The 17,349-nt window shown below is 41.2% G+C and overlaps 1 protein-coding gene across 4 annotated transcripts in view; it reads right to left on the bottom strand.

Annotated features, from left to right (window-relative positions):
- Nucleotides 1-2,942: 2,942 nt before the first annotated feature.
- The window catches only part of MAP4K3 (mitogen-activated protein kinase kinase kinase kinase 3), a 66,529-nt gene continuing 52,122 nt past the window's right edge, over nucleotides 2,943-17,349 (bottom strand). For all 4 annotated transcript variants that reach the window (XM_041404211.1, XM_041404212.1, XM_041404213.1 and 1 more), the window contains 8 exons: nucleotides 15,873-15,931; nucleotides 13,898-14,001; nucleotides 12,987-13,158; nucleotides 10,829-10,897; nucleotides 10,611-10,703; nucleotides 8,940-9,010; nucleotides 6,384-6,439; nucleotides 2,943-4,340 (listed from right to left, as the gene is read on the bottom strand). In XM_041404211.1, the coding sequence (XP_041260145.1) occupies nucleotides 4,253-4,340; nucleotides 6,384-6,439; nucleotides 8,940-9,010; nucleotides 10,611-10,703; nucleotides 10,829-10,897; nucleotides 12,987-13,158; nucleotides 13,898-14,001; nucleotides 15,873-15,931 (712 nt within the window). In that variant the 3' untranslated portion in view covers nucleotides 2,943-4,252. The remainder of the gene's footprint in view (nucleotides 4,341-6,383; nucleotides 6,440-8,939; nucleotides 9,011-10,610; nucleotides 10,704-10,828; nucleotides 10,898-12,986; nucleotides 13,159-13,897; nucleotides 14,002-15,872; nucleotides 15,932-17,349) is intronic.

The following is a 17,349-nucleotide window of genomic DNA, read 5'->3' as shown; positions in this document are numbered from 1 at the left end:
CGGCGGCGCCCCGCGCCCCCCGCGCCTGCGCCCCGCCACGCGCGGCCGCGGCCTTCCTGGCGGAAGTGACGCTAGGGGCGGGCCGGCCGCGCGCGCCTCCTGCCGGCGGGAGGGCGAATGGCCGCTCCCTGGAACAGGCGGTGGCCCGAGGGGCGGGACACACGGGATGGATGGGGCTGGGACACTCGGGATGGATGGGGCTGGGACACTCGGGATGGATCGGTGCGGGACACACGGGATGGATCGGGCTGGGACACTCGGGATGGATCGGTGCGGGACACACGGGATGGATGGGGCTGGGACACTCGGGATGGATCGGTGCGGGACACACGGGATGGATCGGGCTGGGACACACGGGATGGATTGGTGTGGGACAAGCGTGAATGGATCGGTGCGGGACACACGGCATGGATCAGGCTGGGACACTCGGGATGGATGGGGCTGGGACAAGCGTGAATGGATCGGTTTGGGATACGCGGGGATGGATCAGTCTGCTGGGACACATGGGAATGGATTCAACTGAGACAAGAAATTGGACAAATATTCCAGGAGGCCTTGTGTAGATAGACAAGGAGCTCTTGGACAAGCTCAGACACTAAAAGGAGGCTGTGGAGGGTGGAAGCAGGAGCTGAAGCCTGGCAGGAATACAGAGAAGTTGTCCGAGCAGCCAGGGACAGAGGAGATAAAGCTCTGAGAGAATTAAACATGGCCAGGGACATCAAGGACAAGAAGAAAAGCTTCTGCAGGTATGTGGGGGATAAAAGGAACACTAGGAAAAATGAGGACCCTCTCTGAAAGGAAAGGGGAGACGTGATTACCTGGGATGTGGCAAAGGCTGAGGTGCTCAATTACTTTTTTGTCCCCATCTCCGCCAGGATGTGCTCCAGCCACACTGCCCGAGCTGCAGAAGGGAAAGGCAGGGCCTGGGGGACTGAGGAATCACCTGCTGGAGAAGATCGGATTCAAGGCTATCCAAAGCACCTGAAGGTGCACAAGTCCACGGGACCTGGTGAGATGTATCCACACCTCCTAAAGGAACTGGTGTCTCCCTCCCCAGACAAATTTCTACAGCTTCTTCTGCACCACTCATAGATGACACAGGTCTTCCTGTATTTTAGGTGTGTTTCCTTGGAGGGAAGCAAGAGGTTTGGCCACACTCCCTATTTTTACCAGCTATTTTCCCTTGCAATCCTTCAAAACCCAGCAGGGCTATGGCCAAATCTGAACCCTGTGGGGTGTAAGAAATGTCCCCTGCCTGGGGGACACCTCCACCCCCACCAGTGCTCACAGCATTGCTGGGCTCCCCCAGCCCCACTGCAAGCTCCCCGTGGCAGAGCTGCAGGCAGCCAGCAGCATGCTTCACCTTGCACAGCCCTTGCTTTCAGTCAGGGGCTGTGGGATGCAGAATTTGAATCTGAACCACTTTTTTATGCCACCAGATCCAGTTTCTGACACAGGCAGGCAGCACTGCATGGAGAGATGGGAAAGAAAAAGATAAAAGCAGAGTTCACTGCCCTGTGATCCCAGCTTCCAGGAGCACTTCTGTAACATACACAATGCCACTGCTTTCTTTGTTCCCTGTAAGAAGGCTCAGTTTGGGCCAAGGCCCACACTCAATCCCTGCACTCATCAGATTTGGCTGCCAGCTGGTGAGTGCCTGATCCTGTGGTCACATCAACCCTCCTGCCTACCAGCAGCTCCAATTGCTAGGAGCCAGCATGGAAGGGACTAGGAGGAGGAAAAGGGAAGCACAGAGGTTGTTGGAGGAGCTATGTCCACCACACAAGGCAGAGGCCTTGTAACCTCATGGTACCTGTGTTGGGGTTTCCTGGCTCTGACTGGGCTCCCATCAGTCAGCCACACACTGACCCCAATCCTACACCAGGATTCCGTCATAAGTGCCTACCAGGCATGGCTCAGGAAGACTTTAGTTGAGGCAGCTTCAGGTCTAGCAAAGGAGACCTTTTGATTTACCAGACACCCAGGCTCCTGGGCTCAGCTGTCAGCAGAGCAGGCAAGCAGCCTGAGATGTGGGAAAGGCAGTTTTGTGGCACAAACCCCAAATCCTACAAAAGGACAATTCCTCAAAAAAGCAGGAACTCTTCACTTCTTACCTTTGACGCTGGAGAGCAGCATGGGAAGAGCAAAGCTGTTCTGATTCTACCAACAGACTGGAAACAAGCCTGGCCTAGCACAATGCTCCCTTCTTCCCACATGCTGCTGCTCTGTCCTCTTTAGCCCTTCCAGCTGCATCCCTGCATGCATGCTCATACCAAAAATGCCCAAGCAGAGTAAAATAGCACTTTGCTAAATCTGAGTGACTTTCTGCATGTTCTGTGAGGAACAGTCCACAGGAGACAGGATGGAAATCGCCCTTGGGGATTTCACAAGGGTGCTGTGAAGCACACAACTTCTCAGCTTTTCTGAGAATTCAGCTGCTCAGCAGTGAGGCTTGTGCCACCACCTTTTCCCCCACAGGCTCAGGACAAGGAACAGCCATGATGGGGCTGGCAGAGGCAGTGAGCTTGAGGGCAACAGGCAGAAAAATAAACCTGATGAGAAAAAGAATAAATCAACAGAGGTGGAACAGCAGGAAATGGAGGGAAGAAACCACACAAGGTGTAATTTGGAAAGACTTAGCTGAAATCTACATGTCCACTGCCCAAAGGCCAGAAGGGTATTGATGACAATATCAACTGGCATCAATTCATTTTGATGCCAACTGAGCATCAAACTGAATTGATGCCAATTGGAATGAATGGCAATCATTCCAATTGGCATCAACTGGAATGGAGCTCCAGCAACCTCTGTTCATACATTCAGAGACGCCCAGCTTCTGTGTTTGGCACAACCATTTAATAGCAGAATTGAAAACTCAGTATGTTCCATTATAGTCTTATGTGGAAAATCAGTGCAGGTGATAATCTAATTGTACAACAACATGTTAAAAAAATTTATTTTACATTATATACATTAGGGAACATATTTCAAAGCATTACCCATCACAACAACAACGCAGGCCATAAATCACTTTTAATTTAGTTTGGTTTTAGTGTATATTATCACAATAAAATATAAAGAACATATACAAAAAAAGGAGTCAAATGTGTGCATTTTGCTTAAAACTTGGCATTTACACACTCCATTGGAAAATAGCAGTCAAAAATACTTCTGATCAAAACTAAGTTCCCGTGATGCGTAGTAACCATTGTGTTGTTTCAATGAGGTAGTAACTAAATTTTGGCCATGTGTTAACATCCTAAAATCAAGAAAAGTGTGAAAATGGTTATAAGGCCAAAAAAAAAAGTCAAAATGGCAACATCTCTGAGCCATTTCCACAATGTGGAATGTTGCTCCTTTTCATCATGATATGAAACTATTTAGTAAGACAAACAGTAATAACTACTTTTTATCATTGTATACACTAATAATTCAAACACCTATTGCAGAATTACAGCCAGGTACCACTAGTCTGGGACTGACACCCATCCATAAGGTATTGTTTTCAAGCATAGAGAAGTAATCATAAGGAAAGTTTTAATTAAATATAAAAATACAGGTGTTTAACTGGTTTGTTTCACAAAGGAATCTACCCAAATAAACAGAAAAAAAAAAAGGAACTTTGAAGCCCAAGTCATATCCACAAAGTCACAGCTTACCTTTGTGACTAAATACATCACATCTCAATACATTGTGCAAACATGAACACCAGTGTGTTGTATTGAAATTAAAACAAGATTGTAATCTGATTACAGCCTTGGTTACAATTTCTAAAAGTTAATATTTATTTGTATTAGTAAATTACATATAATAAAATACAATAGTGTTGCTAAATGTACTATATTTGTTGCTAGAATCCCATTTTATAATAAACACATGAGACGTCCTTATAATAGTACCCCGATTTAATTTCTGCATCCTCAGTGACTTTTACATCTGTACAGGTAAGACACTTGTACTTAACAGGAGGACCTCTATCTACAGAAAGTCAGTGTAGGGCTTCAGCAAGAAGTTTCACTGAAAAATACTGCATATGTACAAAGATTACATAACAGTAAATTAAGCACTTTTGTGGTATCATAATGCTTCTGTGTCCATACCACAAACAATTTTCGTCTTCCCCTCATGCCACAATAAATTATAAAGTAACTGAAGCGGGGTTACTGCAGCTTTTGTGCAATTCCAGCCAGTCATGAGTGCTGCTGCAGCAGGAGTGTTCTCCTCACAGTGAGCTGCCTGCCACACGCTGCTCTCAGTAGCTGTTCTCATGCCCTGCCAGGATATACAAATTGCTGTTGGCTGTTGGGTTGTCCGTCGGCCTGCTCTCCAGCACCACAACCCTAAAATGGAAATTAAAAAGGCAACAATGTCAAGTGAGCCTTCATTTAGAAACAAACCTGGGTTTAATTAAATATTCTTCCCTAGGATCCATCTGACTGGTTGTTATTTCTCTTTCCCTGGATGCCTTTAGTCCAAAAGCTCTTCAAACCAATGCCAACCTCAAAGCAAGCTCACCGTCTTATCCAGACAAGGTCTCCAACGATCTCCCACAGCCTCTCTGGGCTCCTGCTGCAGTGTTGAACCATCCTCACCAATCATGTTTATCCCTTGCTGCAATGTATCCCTGCTGCCTCTCATCCTTTAGTGAGGGCTTCTGAAGAGTCCATCACTCCCCTACTGGGCTTGTGCTTTCCTGGAGCATTGCAAAGTGAACCCATTCATCAGGCTCCAGTTCTGAGAGCTGTTTTTCTGCCTCTTGCCACAGGAATCACAGATGAACAAAGCTGATTCTTCTGTGAACACCTCTAGTTAATCTCTGAGCCTGTGTAACCTAATCCACAGAAACTTCCTTCAGCTCTGAAAGTTGCAGAGACCAAAATTTGCAAGCAAAGAGAATCCTCAAGGAAAGGACTACTATGTGAAGAGCATTTCTCTTTCTTGCCACCCACTTTTGGCCATCATTGGAGAAAAGAGACCGGGTTACATGGGCCTGCAACTGCAAAGAGCATAAAGGATGTCCTAGACCAGACCTTTTTCTTCAAAGAGAAATTAGCCATCACAATTTTGTTTCACAAACTATTTAAATTTTTTTCATCAGGCAGAACTGCTAGAACTGCTAAAACTGCTAAACAGTCCAGGACATTCATGACTGACTTCTCCACAAACATCCTGAAGTGAAGGCAGGTTGTGGGAAACTCAAATCCCTCTTGTGGATTCAGACAGGAAAGTCTGCTTGCTCCAAAACTAAAAAACATGAAAAAAACCTGACCTCTACTCAATGTGCTCCACAAAGGGAATGACACCTCATGCAATGAGGCAATTCCCTGCCCATGAGGAGAAAGAAACACACGAGCTTTTGACTGACATCAAGGTTTTTGATTCTCAGAACACCAGCTCCTATGAACTGCCTAGGAAAGGACTCCTGTTACTGGAAAAAGGCTTCACACTCAAGCACAAAACAGGACAGAGCTGGAAGGAAAAGGTTATATGAAGAAACTGGAATTAATGTTTGTTAGAGAACAAACTCTTTAAACTTTTTCTTAGACTTGAAAACTATCAGAGCAATCCAGAAATAGACGGGACTGTATTTGGGGAAGAGGACATTTTTACAAAGCAATTTTTTGCAATGTCATTCTCAGATGCCACATGGGTTTACTGCAAGCAGCGTAAGACAGAGGCAATTCCCAAAACAAAAGTTAAACCTATCTTTGCAGTTCTTGTGAATTCATTACTTGTGAAACTGTCATATCAGCATGCACTCCCCTGAAGACAAAACAGCTGCTGCTTCTGTGGCTCTTACAGAAGTACAAAGTTCAACATCAGGGCAGAGAAAGTTGAGGAAGTCAGTAACGCTCCTAAAACAGCACTTGTGTCATTCAGACAGGTCCCAAAAGCAGATGCCAAAGAACAGTTACATTGGGAGCTATCAAGAGCTCCTACAAGACCTGAACTGTTATGCTGGGAGAAGAACTGGTAGATTTCCTTTCTGGGGTGAAGTGAGATATTTAAATTTTTAAAGTACTTTTTGCACTTATCTCCAGAAGCAGATTTTGATGAGCTACTGCTGCACAACATCTCAAAGTAAAGATTTCACCAAGTTAAACAAAAGAATTACAATACAAAAAGAAAAATATTCCTGGAGATTGTGACTGCAGCCAAGTAAAAGCTTCTTGCATGGCTGAGTGCTTATGGAGGTTTTTATTTATTTTAAATTTAAGAAAAAGAAAAGTAAAAGTGAAGAACTGGAAGGTAGACACATAGACAAAGGAATGTCTAAGATGCCTAAAAAAGAATTTGCAAGAAACATGGAAAAAACTTTTACAAGGTAGAAGAACACACACTATTCCTTTATTTTAGTATGTCCTGTTTACTTCTCATCTTACCTGTCAGATCCCAGAAGCCTGAATATCCTTGTATTATCAGAAATTTCTTGTGTGATCTAGACAATAAAAAGAAATATTTACATGTTAAGAGCACAACTGTTTTCATTTTGTTTTTAACATTAGTCAAGAGAAAATAATTGACTGTGACTGATGTTACCAACTGACTGCCAATTAAAATCCAATAGAGACTATAATGCAACTGTCGCTTTTAACTAAAATATAGAAGTTTTCTGTAATTCCTCCCACATTACATGAATTCCTCTGCTAGCCACTGCAAGCACAACAGCAGGGCTCAGCTTGGTACTTGAGTTACCAGTGAAATTCTCTTTACAGCCATGGCTGAAAGAGATAGGGTGCAATTAATGTCACTTTAGAGCGTATATTCAAAAATGGGTCAGATAAATCACACATAAAACACATTTTGTTGAACTGCTGAATAATAGTAAAAATGCATTAAGTTCATATTCTGAAAACCCTAGCAGAGAAACAATCTAATCTGTGGTACTTATGCCCACTGCAAAAAGAAAACTTCATCTTTTGACATTTCAGACGAGTGCAACAGACCCGTGTGTTGTGTTGCTGAATTGTACTTGTGTGATACATCTTTATGACCATATGAGTATCAAAGCACCCAGAAAATCATCATGTTCATTAATGAAGTCAACCAAAGCCCACTGCATACTCCAAAGGGTATTTAGTCACTTTGTGATCAGGCAGCACTGTTTATAAAGCTCCTCTTCTAAACAGCCAAATGTCACACTCCTGGGGAAAGTAGGCATTCTTATCTCCTTTCCAGACCCTAGTAATGTTAGCTGACTTAGTGAATTCACTTCTGGAGCAGAAAACTTGCAAGAGAATTTTAATTCACAACAATGAAATCCTTCACTTTTCTAAGAAAATTAATTTCTACTTTCTGTGAGGCTAAGGCTGTACAATCTTGGCCCAAATCTTGAACTTCTTGTGTCAGAATTCACAGTTCCCTCTTTCATTTTTCACACTCGATCAAAACACGGTGGAAGGTCACAGTTGGGGAAGGAAATAACTTTGCAAGCAGCTCAAGTCATCCCCAATTAGGCCAACTGTATTAGAATAGGGAGTCTGAACTCATGATGTCTTCAAAGAAATGCTGCAAGTTAAGTCAGTCAGCTTTTTGTCCCATGCAACAACTTCCTACCTATTACATTGTACAAGATTTCCCCCAAAGTAACAAATATGGTCAAGACCTGAGCCTGGCACTGAAAGCTTTTCATATTACAGCAGAAAATGCATTTATTTCTTTTAACAGCTGCAGCTAGTGGGACAGCTAGTAGAGATAAGGAATTTAAAAAGGCCCAAAAGCTTACCCTAGACTTCTACAGAGAAAACCTTTTAGGTGACTTGCTTTTCTGTCAACAGCCCAGTTCTGCTTTCAGTTCTTCATTTGGGTTCTGGCTTTGGCTTGACAGCAACAAAGCAAGCCACTGTCCCTGATGCTTTACGTAAACAACAAAATGCATCCATTTGGGCTGCAGCACACTGGGACAGGGCCAGTTGGAGCAGAGCCACTGAGTGCTCTACCAATGGGTTAGAGCAATGCACAAATGCCACAATAAACATTTGCACCTTGTAAATAAGAAGCAGTCTGACTCCAGCCTTTGGTTCACACAGAGCAGCCTCACTGTTAGTACAGACTGGGTCAACTGAGGCTTTGTGCAAGTCAGTGTAGTGCTGGAACAATGAGAGATATCTAAGCTTGGTGTGGTGTGACTGTATGTGTACCTTAAAATACAACGAGTGATAATGAGCTCAATTTCTCAGCCAATGAAACACTGACGGAGCAAATGGTAATATTTGTAAATATTCATTAATAACCAAACTAATTAAATTCTTACAAAGTACAGAATTTTCACTAACAGGTACATAAGGTGTGCAGCAAAGAAAAATAAAAACTATTTGGGAAGGCAGTTATAATGGTTTAACTCTGTCTAAAAAACACATCAAATGGGCTAAAAAAAGTGACTACAAGGATACTTTAGGGAAAAAACCAAATCAACCATGTTTAGGTCAATCTGGTATTTTTCTACTGAACATGGAAAAATATTTCTTGTGAAAGCTGGGCAATTCTTCAAAGTATTTGTAAGCCAAGAGAACATGGAAATGACTAAAAAATATCAGGCAACTCATTTGACACTGTGACAAAAAGCTGAAGTTTAGCAGTGGAACCACTGGCAAAGCCTAGGTTTTTGCATCCATATGTGAGAGGCTAAGGAACTGACAGTGTCTTCAAAGCAATTTAAGATAAAGATTAATATCACTAAGAATTAGACTTGGATATTTTCTGGCATCCTGGCCTGGTCTTTTGTTTCTGCTTTGTTTGTCAGATGTGAGGGGGTTCTTGCACAGCTCCACCAATGCTTTCTAGCTTATGAAACAAGCTTAGAATGAGAATACAGCTCCTAGGTCTAACCTGGGAAATTGCTGAAATGTTTTACTCTTTTTCAGACAACCGTATTGTGCATTTCTCCTCCACGTGGCTTACATTACAAGCCAGAATTTAAAGCAAAATGTAGAACTCACCTCATTTGATCTAAAACTCCTTCCTTGCATGCCGTGTTTCCAGAATGCTAGCACACTGTCTTGTAGACAAACTGGTAAGAAAGAACACTGGAATCAGTTTTGAGGCATAAACTCAACCCTTGCTTTTAAGGCCAAAAGCACAAGACTATAGTTTTGAAATCTGTACAGGTATGTTCCATTGCATGACATCCACCCAGTCAGACTGAGGAATGTCTCCCAGAAATCTGAAAACTGAACCTACCTCAAAAGTAGCTGCATTTATTTGTTTAATGAGCAGGGTTTAAAAACATTTCCACCTAACCAGAAAATATTCTAAATGTCTAGTCCTAAATATGTCATTTTCTTTGAACAGGAAATCCCTTTAATATTTGCAGACAATATATATGGAATTTTAACAGAAAAGTTCCAGGAGTGTCTTTGGAGACACTGCCAGGACAGTAAAGGCCACTGGAAGCTAATTTTGTGACAGGTGGGGTGAGGACTACCGTACATGCAGAGGTCCCAGAGCGAGAAGCTTCAACTACATAGCATCTTTCTTTCCCAATCATCAAGAGCTATAAAAGTAATGTTTTTAGTGGGAATGTTTCCTTGTCCTCTTCTCTGTGGGAGATTGGATGGGATCTTTGGGAGCCTGAAACTTTAAAGCTTCTCCTCAGAAATAAACTCCCTGCAACTTCTGATGATTTTAGAACCCATTGTTCCTCTTCTGCTGCTGCTGCCTTTCATCTGTGCACACATCCCTCTTACCCCTCTTTCAACAGCAGGTGGTGCAACCCAGGTATGTAACTACCGGAGAATTGCCAAAATAGTCTATTCTTTCTGTTTCACAAATTTAATTCATTCAAATTCTACACAAGGAAACAAAATTTATGCAACCTGTGACATATAATATCATTTAATCTTTGAGCTGCTTTATAAAAATGGACTGCACAAACACATATGCAAAATGAGTTAGGCATGGGTGATTCAGAGTTTATGTAGGTTGTGTTAAGGTATTCCCTTAGAGGCTAGAAGTCTTCATCATGCTTTTGAGACATTTAGCTTAATCTAAGAAGATTCCAAGATTATTACTTTATTCCAATTGTTCCTAGGAAAGCACGGGCTGAACCTTTCACTGAGTCTTCTCACACAAAGTGAAATGAGTGAGGTAGTGCTCCAAATGCCAAACACTAGACAGGTAGCACACCAATTCTTTACCGTAACATTGAACAAGTTCATCATAGAAGATCTCAAGTTGGAAGGGACTCATAAGGATCACTTAGAGCATCGTCCAGATGTTGCCTGAGCTCTAACAGGCTTGGTCCTGTGACCAATTCTCTGGGGAGCTCATTCCAGTGATCAGTCATCCTCTGATGTATTCTCCTAATATCCAACCTGAACTTTCCCGTACGCAACTTCATATAATTTCCATGTCCTTATGCTGGTCATGACCTTTGGCTGCCAGAGCACACTGCTGACTCATCTTCAGCTTGCTATCAATCCCAACCCCCAGATCTCTTTCTGCAGAGCTGCTCTCCAGCCTCTCATCCTACAGTTTGTACGCGTAACTGGGACTACCTCGTCCCAGATGCAGAATCCACCACTTGCTCTTGTTAAAATTCATCCAGATGGTGACTGCCCAACTCTTTGACCTGCAGGGATATTCAAGACTAATAATGAAACCCAGCTTACCTATTGATTCAATCTGAAAGTCAAACGTGAGCTCCGATGACAGTTTGCGGCTGGATTTTAACCTGCCTTGCAGATTCACTATTTTTATGCAGCCTAGACAATAAGTAAGGATATGTTAACCAAGGATTATCTTCAATACAGAACCTAATTTGAAGACAGACAGTAGGGATGTATATGCATACATATATATATATATGTTTAGTTGACATTAAACTTACAATCCAAACACACCAAAATGGTATCTCTCTCCAGCTGTGTTACGTGGACAACACTCGTCTCCGTAGTGTCTGTAAAAAAATGAGTGTTAGTTCATAACATACATTAGCATGAAATTTTAAATGGAAGTTCTAGAGTTTGAGACATTTTGATGGATTAGTGTGTTTTATCTACTTAAAATCATCATCTTAACAGTGACATTACTCTTCTCCTAGAGGTGCATGTCCACTTATCCAACATGTTGGCTGTGACAGGAAAACTGAAGCTACAATACTGAAGTATGGATTTAATTCAGCCTTTTCTGAGCCATGTCTCAAAAGCAAACTGACACATACAATGTTCTCCACTTATTCTCTCTTGGTGTAACTGAATACTGCTATTGCAAAAAGCCAGATATATGTGACTGTCCACGCTATGCTGTTTCACTGCACTTTTCTTTTGTCTTTATTTCTAAATCCTGATAGGGACTTATATACTATTACTTAATTCTTGATGCTGTTTGCAGATGTTCCATCCCCAGATATTCCAAAAATAGGGGCTTATTTCCTTCTCCAAACCTTCAAAAGAAGGGCTATTTTTTTCTCTTCTAGGTTACAGCTGCAGCAGTGTACATCACAGCAAATGGGAATTTGACCCACAGGTGATTAGTGGATAGCAGCTCAAAAGAGAAGTGTAGTTTTGGTACATTTGTTTATTAACATTAAAGTTACATACAAAGCAACTCTTAATAATTCAACATTACTGCCAGATTCTGTAGGCATCTTTCATACAGCAAAGAGAAATTCAGTAAATCCATTAGACATGAGAAATTAGAGCACATTACCTAGAACACAAAAGCAGCTTCCGGTTAAAATTATGAAAACCAAAAATCTGTTTGCATCATTGCTCTCCTGCCAGCAGGGGACAGGAATAAGCTGATGCAACAAAAGGGTTTAAATTTGAGCTACAAAAATAGAAGTAAACAACAACACAGACACAACACGAGAACACACAAGTCATTCAAGGAAATTGTAGCAAAGGCTGGAAGGCACAATGCAAAAAAACCTCAAAAACAGAGAAGAGATTAGTACTCTTATATTTATGCACCAATACAGACAACATTAAGAGTGAAATGACAACAGGACATTTCTCTTCAGCATGCTTCCTTTAGCATGGGCTGTGCTATAAAGTCACACAGTTACACGTAGGAAGGAATGAAAATAAAATGCATTGTCTGAAGTAGTAAACTGTGTTAATTTGCCATCCACTATTCACTTTGGGTATTCTAACTATGCTTTAAATGGTGTCAAAATCTGATGTACTTTTCAGCAGCAGCATGATCAGTGGGTATCTTCCTGGAGAAAACTGTTCTTCCTAGTGAATTCCACAGTACACACTCATCTGGACTCATGCACATGTGCATACCAGCACAGAGCTATGTATAAATTCACCACGAACCAACAATGGATCCATAACAGGCAAAACCAAAGGTATTTACTGCTTCTGAACCTGCCAGCTATGACTAGCTCCTTACTGCATCTAGCTTCAGGGGGCAACTGTGTAACTCTAAAAAAGTAATTCTTAGCACACTTCCATGGGAGAATGTCTGCTGTTGCTCAGAGGGTGGCCATCTCACTCATGGTGCGCACACTGGTGATGGGCAGGCACTCTGTTTCCTGCCAGTGGTCCTAATCCTTTTTGCTTCCACAAAACCAGAAGAATGCTCTATCTCATCAGGAGGTGACAACACCATTTCTAACCATAGTGACACACCGTAGGAGAGCCAAAATACATCTTCCAGAGACGTTGTAAGGAATTACTCAGAATGCAATTTTACTAAAAGCTACTAAATAAATAGAACTCATGGTGCCAGGGTAGAGCACAAAACAGCACAGAGGGTAATAAAATACTGCCTAATTTATGGAAATGCAAGAAACCATAACTCCATCCTCTGTTATACCAAAAATCTCAAGGAATCCAATCAGTTCAACAAGGAGAAACATTAAAAAAGTGCATGTGCAAGCAGGTTCAACCAGATACCCCTTTAAGCAGAGAACTTGCAATTACCACTTAGCTTTAATGATTTAACCATTTGCTTTCTTAGAGAAGCCTATCTTTTAGTGCTTCAGCTAACAGAAGAGCAAAGAACATTTTGGAATGCAATGACAACAGCACACAAACCTGTTTCTGTAAACCACGAAGAGGTAGAGTTTGGGTTGACAGTCTCAAACTTCACCACCTGGTTGAAGTCTCTTCCTCTACTGACACCAACACAAACTAAAGGGAATTCCTGCTCGGGGACTACCAGCATTTCAAACAATCTCAGTGGACAAGGTACAGGAAAATCTATGTGCTAGATAAATAAGCAAAAATAGATATTAGAAGGGAAACAAATGTAGTCTGAGTTGCTATTTGATATTCAAACTGTATAGTAAATTTTACGACATACTTTGTAACATTAGGTTTACTTCTTCAGATAACAGGAATTGATAAATACAAAAGAAGCTTGGAGCATCTCATGCCAATTCAGTTAAAATAAAATAGCATGTCTTTTATCATGCGTGTCCTCTGCAGCTGCCCACGGACAAGAGTGCTCATCACTGCTCTCCCTGGCTACTGAGCCTCTAAGCCTTCTCTTCAAGGCTGATCGAGTTATAGCAGCTGCCTTTTTATGAACATGAGCCCACCCTGGCTCTGTCTCTTCAGGTGATGTCAGATGGGGAGATAACAAGCATTTCTGGGCACCTCAGTGTTAAAAAACATAGAATAAATGGTCACCTTCTCTGTAGTATGGGAGCAAGACCACTGTTAACCCATGTCTTAGCCTGCCAGCCTCAGTTTTCCATTGTGCAGCTGAAGGGCAATGCTCATGGAGAAAAGGGCTTCTTCGTTCTCTAACTGAAGTGCACCCCAAAGTCATGAACACTTACTTTGAGTCAGTTAATACATGACACATTTAAACAGTTATTTTCAATATAATATAACAGAAACCAAGAGAAAAGTCTAATAAATCAAGAAATGGCTAATACTTATTCTTAACAAGCCACTACAAGATAACTAGAAGACAACATGAAGAATAATTGTAATTTTACCTTGATTAACATAAATTTTTGCATTGGTTCAACCCATTCTAACAAAACAATGCTAGACTGTAGTGCTCCACAAAGGTACTTGTGGCCTGTGTAGGGATTTCTTACTGCCAAGAAAAGATAGAGAATATTAGTGTATTAAGCACATGCAAATTATAAACAATTTCCAACTATGTAACAGTCCATTTACTTTTGGAAAATACACACCACCCCCACTCTAATGTTTTATATATTTAAAAAATATCTGATTGAATACACATTTGGAGTGTCCTGGCTCTAGTGAGTTGGGTTGCTTAAGCTATCTCAAAATCACCACAAGCAAGCTGTTAAAGAACAGCTTCTTCTACAACACTCAGTTACCCAGCAGGCAGTGAACAGCTCAGCTGCCTTTCAAGCACTACCACAGCAAGTGTGAAATCCAGGAGCTCTGTAATTCTGATGAACAATTCTAGACCACCAGGAAATCCAGTTGAAACTGAAGAACAATAGAAAAGCAGGAAGTGCTGCTCTTCCATTGTCGGAACTCAATTAAAAACTGGCAGAGAACAATAAAGCAGCAAAATTGGGTCCTGTGAAGTTTCACATCTTCAATTCTACAATACTGACAAAACTTCACTCCCTAAGCACTGCCAACATTTCCTTTAAGACAAACAAGTGCTATTTTGCACTTTGTACGAATACATCTAAAAACCAGATTTTACTGTGCAGTAAAGTGACTGTGGGCCATCAGGCAATAAACAACAGTTCAGATAACAAGCTTCTACAATCCAGAACCATCACAGAAGTGAAATATGCTCACACTACCTTATTGCCACAGAAACTCATCAGCAATCCCTTGGCACCTTAAACATCACTGCTTTATTTCATTAATCCAGGTTCTCACTCAACATCAGACTGACTGCAAAGTGCATTTGCAAAGTGCAAAATAACGCTTGGTGTGACCCTGAGTAAGGCTGAACTCAGCAGCAGAAATCACAAAACAATCACCAACATCTGGAAGGTGCAGAAAGAAGACCAGAAGTTCTTATCTTTTCCTGCCTCCTGTGGCACTTCTGCTGCTCTGAGGTCAAAAGCAGACTTATGTGCCAGCAGGAATGGAGGCTCAAGTCACAAAAAGTAAGAGTCTTAGAGCCACCCATTGCCATTCACAAATTATCACTCACACCTATCATGCATGAAGGGCTCCAGGCTTAGGAGGCTGAGATATCTCTGAATATGAAGACTCCTCTCATAATGTCAAGTACCACAGCACCCCTGTTAAATTCTGTGCCTGGCAGGACAGCAACCACAGAATCACAGAGGAACACATCACAAGCTTCTTGTTTTATGAACCTAGAAACATAGGGACTTCCAAAATTAATTTTTCTGTCAGAAAGTCAGAGTTTTTACATACTCTTTCGCCTGTCATTTCACTTGTCATCCCATGAGTGTTCCCTGCAGCATTCACTAACAATCTCAGTGGTCTGGGGCTTTTTAATCTACCTGCCTCCCTTTTAGAACATGTCTTAACAGAGTGCAGCTTTGAGACTTTGGTAGCTGGCATATTATTAAACATATTATAAAGGCTTCAGAGACAACACTGTCCTCAAAGACTTAAAAATAGTCCTTTGCTTTTTACCACCCAGTACTGATAACTGAAACTTCTGCTAGGAATGCTGGTGGCTTAATCATGACGGCAACTTCTCTAAGTTTCTCCATCACGGAGATTAGGTTCTTCTTGAGAAATGGTTTGAATTTTGACATCATTCTGGTTCTCTGCATTTCTTGTAAATAGTCTCTAAAATATAAAGAGCTAAATAGGAAAGTTTCTACTGCTTAAATCCAAGGACTAATCTGAATGAGCTCACCATCTGCAAACGCACAGCTTCATAATGACAAAAGTCTCTTCTCCCTTTACCTTCTACACTTGACTCAATAATCTTAATATTGCCACCATTTGTGCTGCCCCTTCACATTTATTTTCCAGACCTTCACTTACCAACACAACACTTTTGACACCATTTAGTGTCAGGAATTTTCGTAGATACCGCAAACTTCCTACAAAAGATAAACACAAAATTATTGATTGACTAAAGCAATTGAGTGAATTTTCTTTTTAGACATTCACTGATAGAAAAACGTCTGCCACAAAAAACAACTAAAAAAAATACAAGTTTGTATATTTCTTGTGAAATCATGGAAACGATAATGCGAAAATTTATCAGATAAGCCAAAATGTTATTTGTTGGTAACAGGACTCAGAGTTTCTACATGCATCAGAAGATAACAGACTATTGAGACCAGCTGCAGTACTCTTAACAATAAAAATAAGTAATTTGATGCTGTAGAAAAGATGGGAGTAAATAGATTGATAGACAGATATTGCACTCAAAGCTATGAATTGAGAAAACAGCTGTGTAACACTTCAAATGGAACTATCCAGAAGTCACTGATAATGCAAAAGGACTGAACAGCATGAAAACTGAGTACTGGTCACAAATTTTCGTTGGAACAAGTCATGCAAAGTTTGAAAGGAACTGCTCAAAGACACTCCAGGGAAAGAAGCTCGAAAGGAGACGTATCACACACATATTTTCTGCTACTGAATGTCTGCCTACCAAGTACCATAAACTGAGGTTAGAAAATTTTACAAATGAAAATATAAACCACACAAATTACTTCAAATTAAATTTTGCTTTGCCTTTTCTCTACCAAAACCTCTGCTTTTACCATTCTGCATGTAGCACTCACCATCACAGCATCCAGAAACTTGTTTAAGAGTACACTTTATGGTCTGGTAGGAAAAATTACATTCTCCTACATACTTCAAATGTCTGTCTTCTGCCTGGCTAAATGTGACTACCTTGACACACTACAACCAGAGGTAAAACAGGAAAACACATTATTTAAATTAATCTTTCCTGCCTTTGAATGACTGGCTTGGCACTCACATTCAGGTTATGCAGCATTTTTCCTGGGAAGTGACATGACTGGACAAGAAATTTTCTGAGTCCTCTGCAACTTAGGTGAGGTACTATTCCAGGCAGAATCTAGTATGGCTTTCCTAGCATGATTCTTACGGTAATTATGGTTATTAGCCCACTGCTGATTCAGTCCCCAAGCCAAAGTCACCCACCAAAGTCAAATTTGGAAGAGAAGAGCAGAACAATAGTGCAGGTACACAGAAGGTAACAATTCAAAGCACAAATTATCTCTTAGTTATTTAGAATTTACCCTCTAGGCAGAACACAATTGTCAGACAAGTGTTAAACCATTATGTTTGCAGGTAACTGAACAAGAAGAAGCCTTTCCTGAACCCAAGAATTACCTGTTAATAGGCTTTTAATAGAACTAAAGGTAGCAGAGAATCAAATTTTCTGTAACACAATTTCCTAACAGAAATCCTATTCCATTAGAAGAACCAGTGTGTCACTATGCACTTTAAAAATCAAAGATTTTTTTGCAAACTAGATTAG

Source organism: Onychostruthus taczanowskii, unplaced genomic scaffold (genome assembly GCF_017590055.1).
Source record: "Onychostruthus taczanowskii isolate IOZ18803 unplaced genomic scaffold, ASM1759005v1 scaffold21, whole genome shotgun sequence".
Lineage (NCBI taxonomy): Eukaryota > Metazoa > Chordata > Aves > Passeriformes > Passeridae > Onychostruthus > Onychostruthus taczanowskii.
The sequence above is the reverse complement of the archived record's forward strand: the minus strand, read 5'-3'. Positions and strand labels throughout refer to the sequence as shown.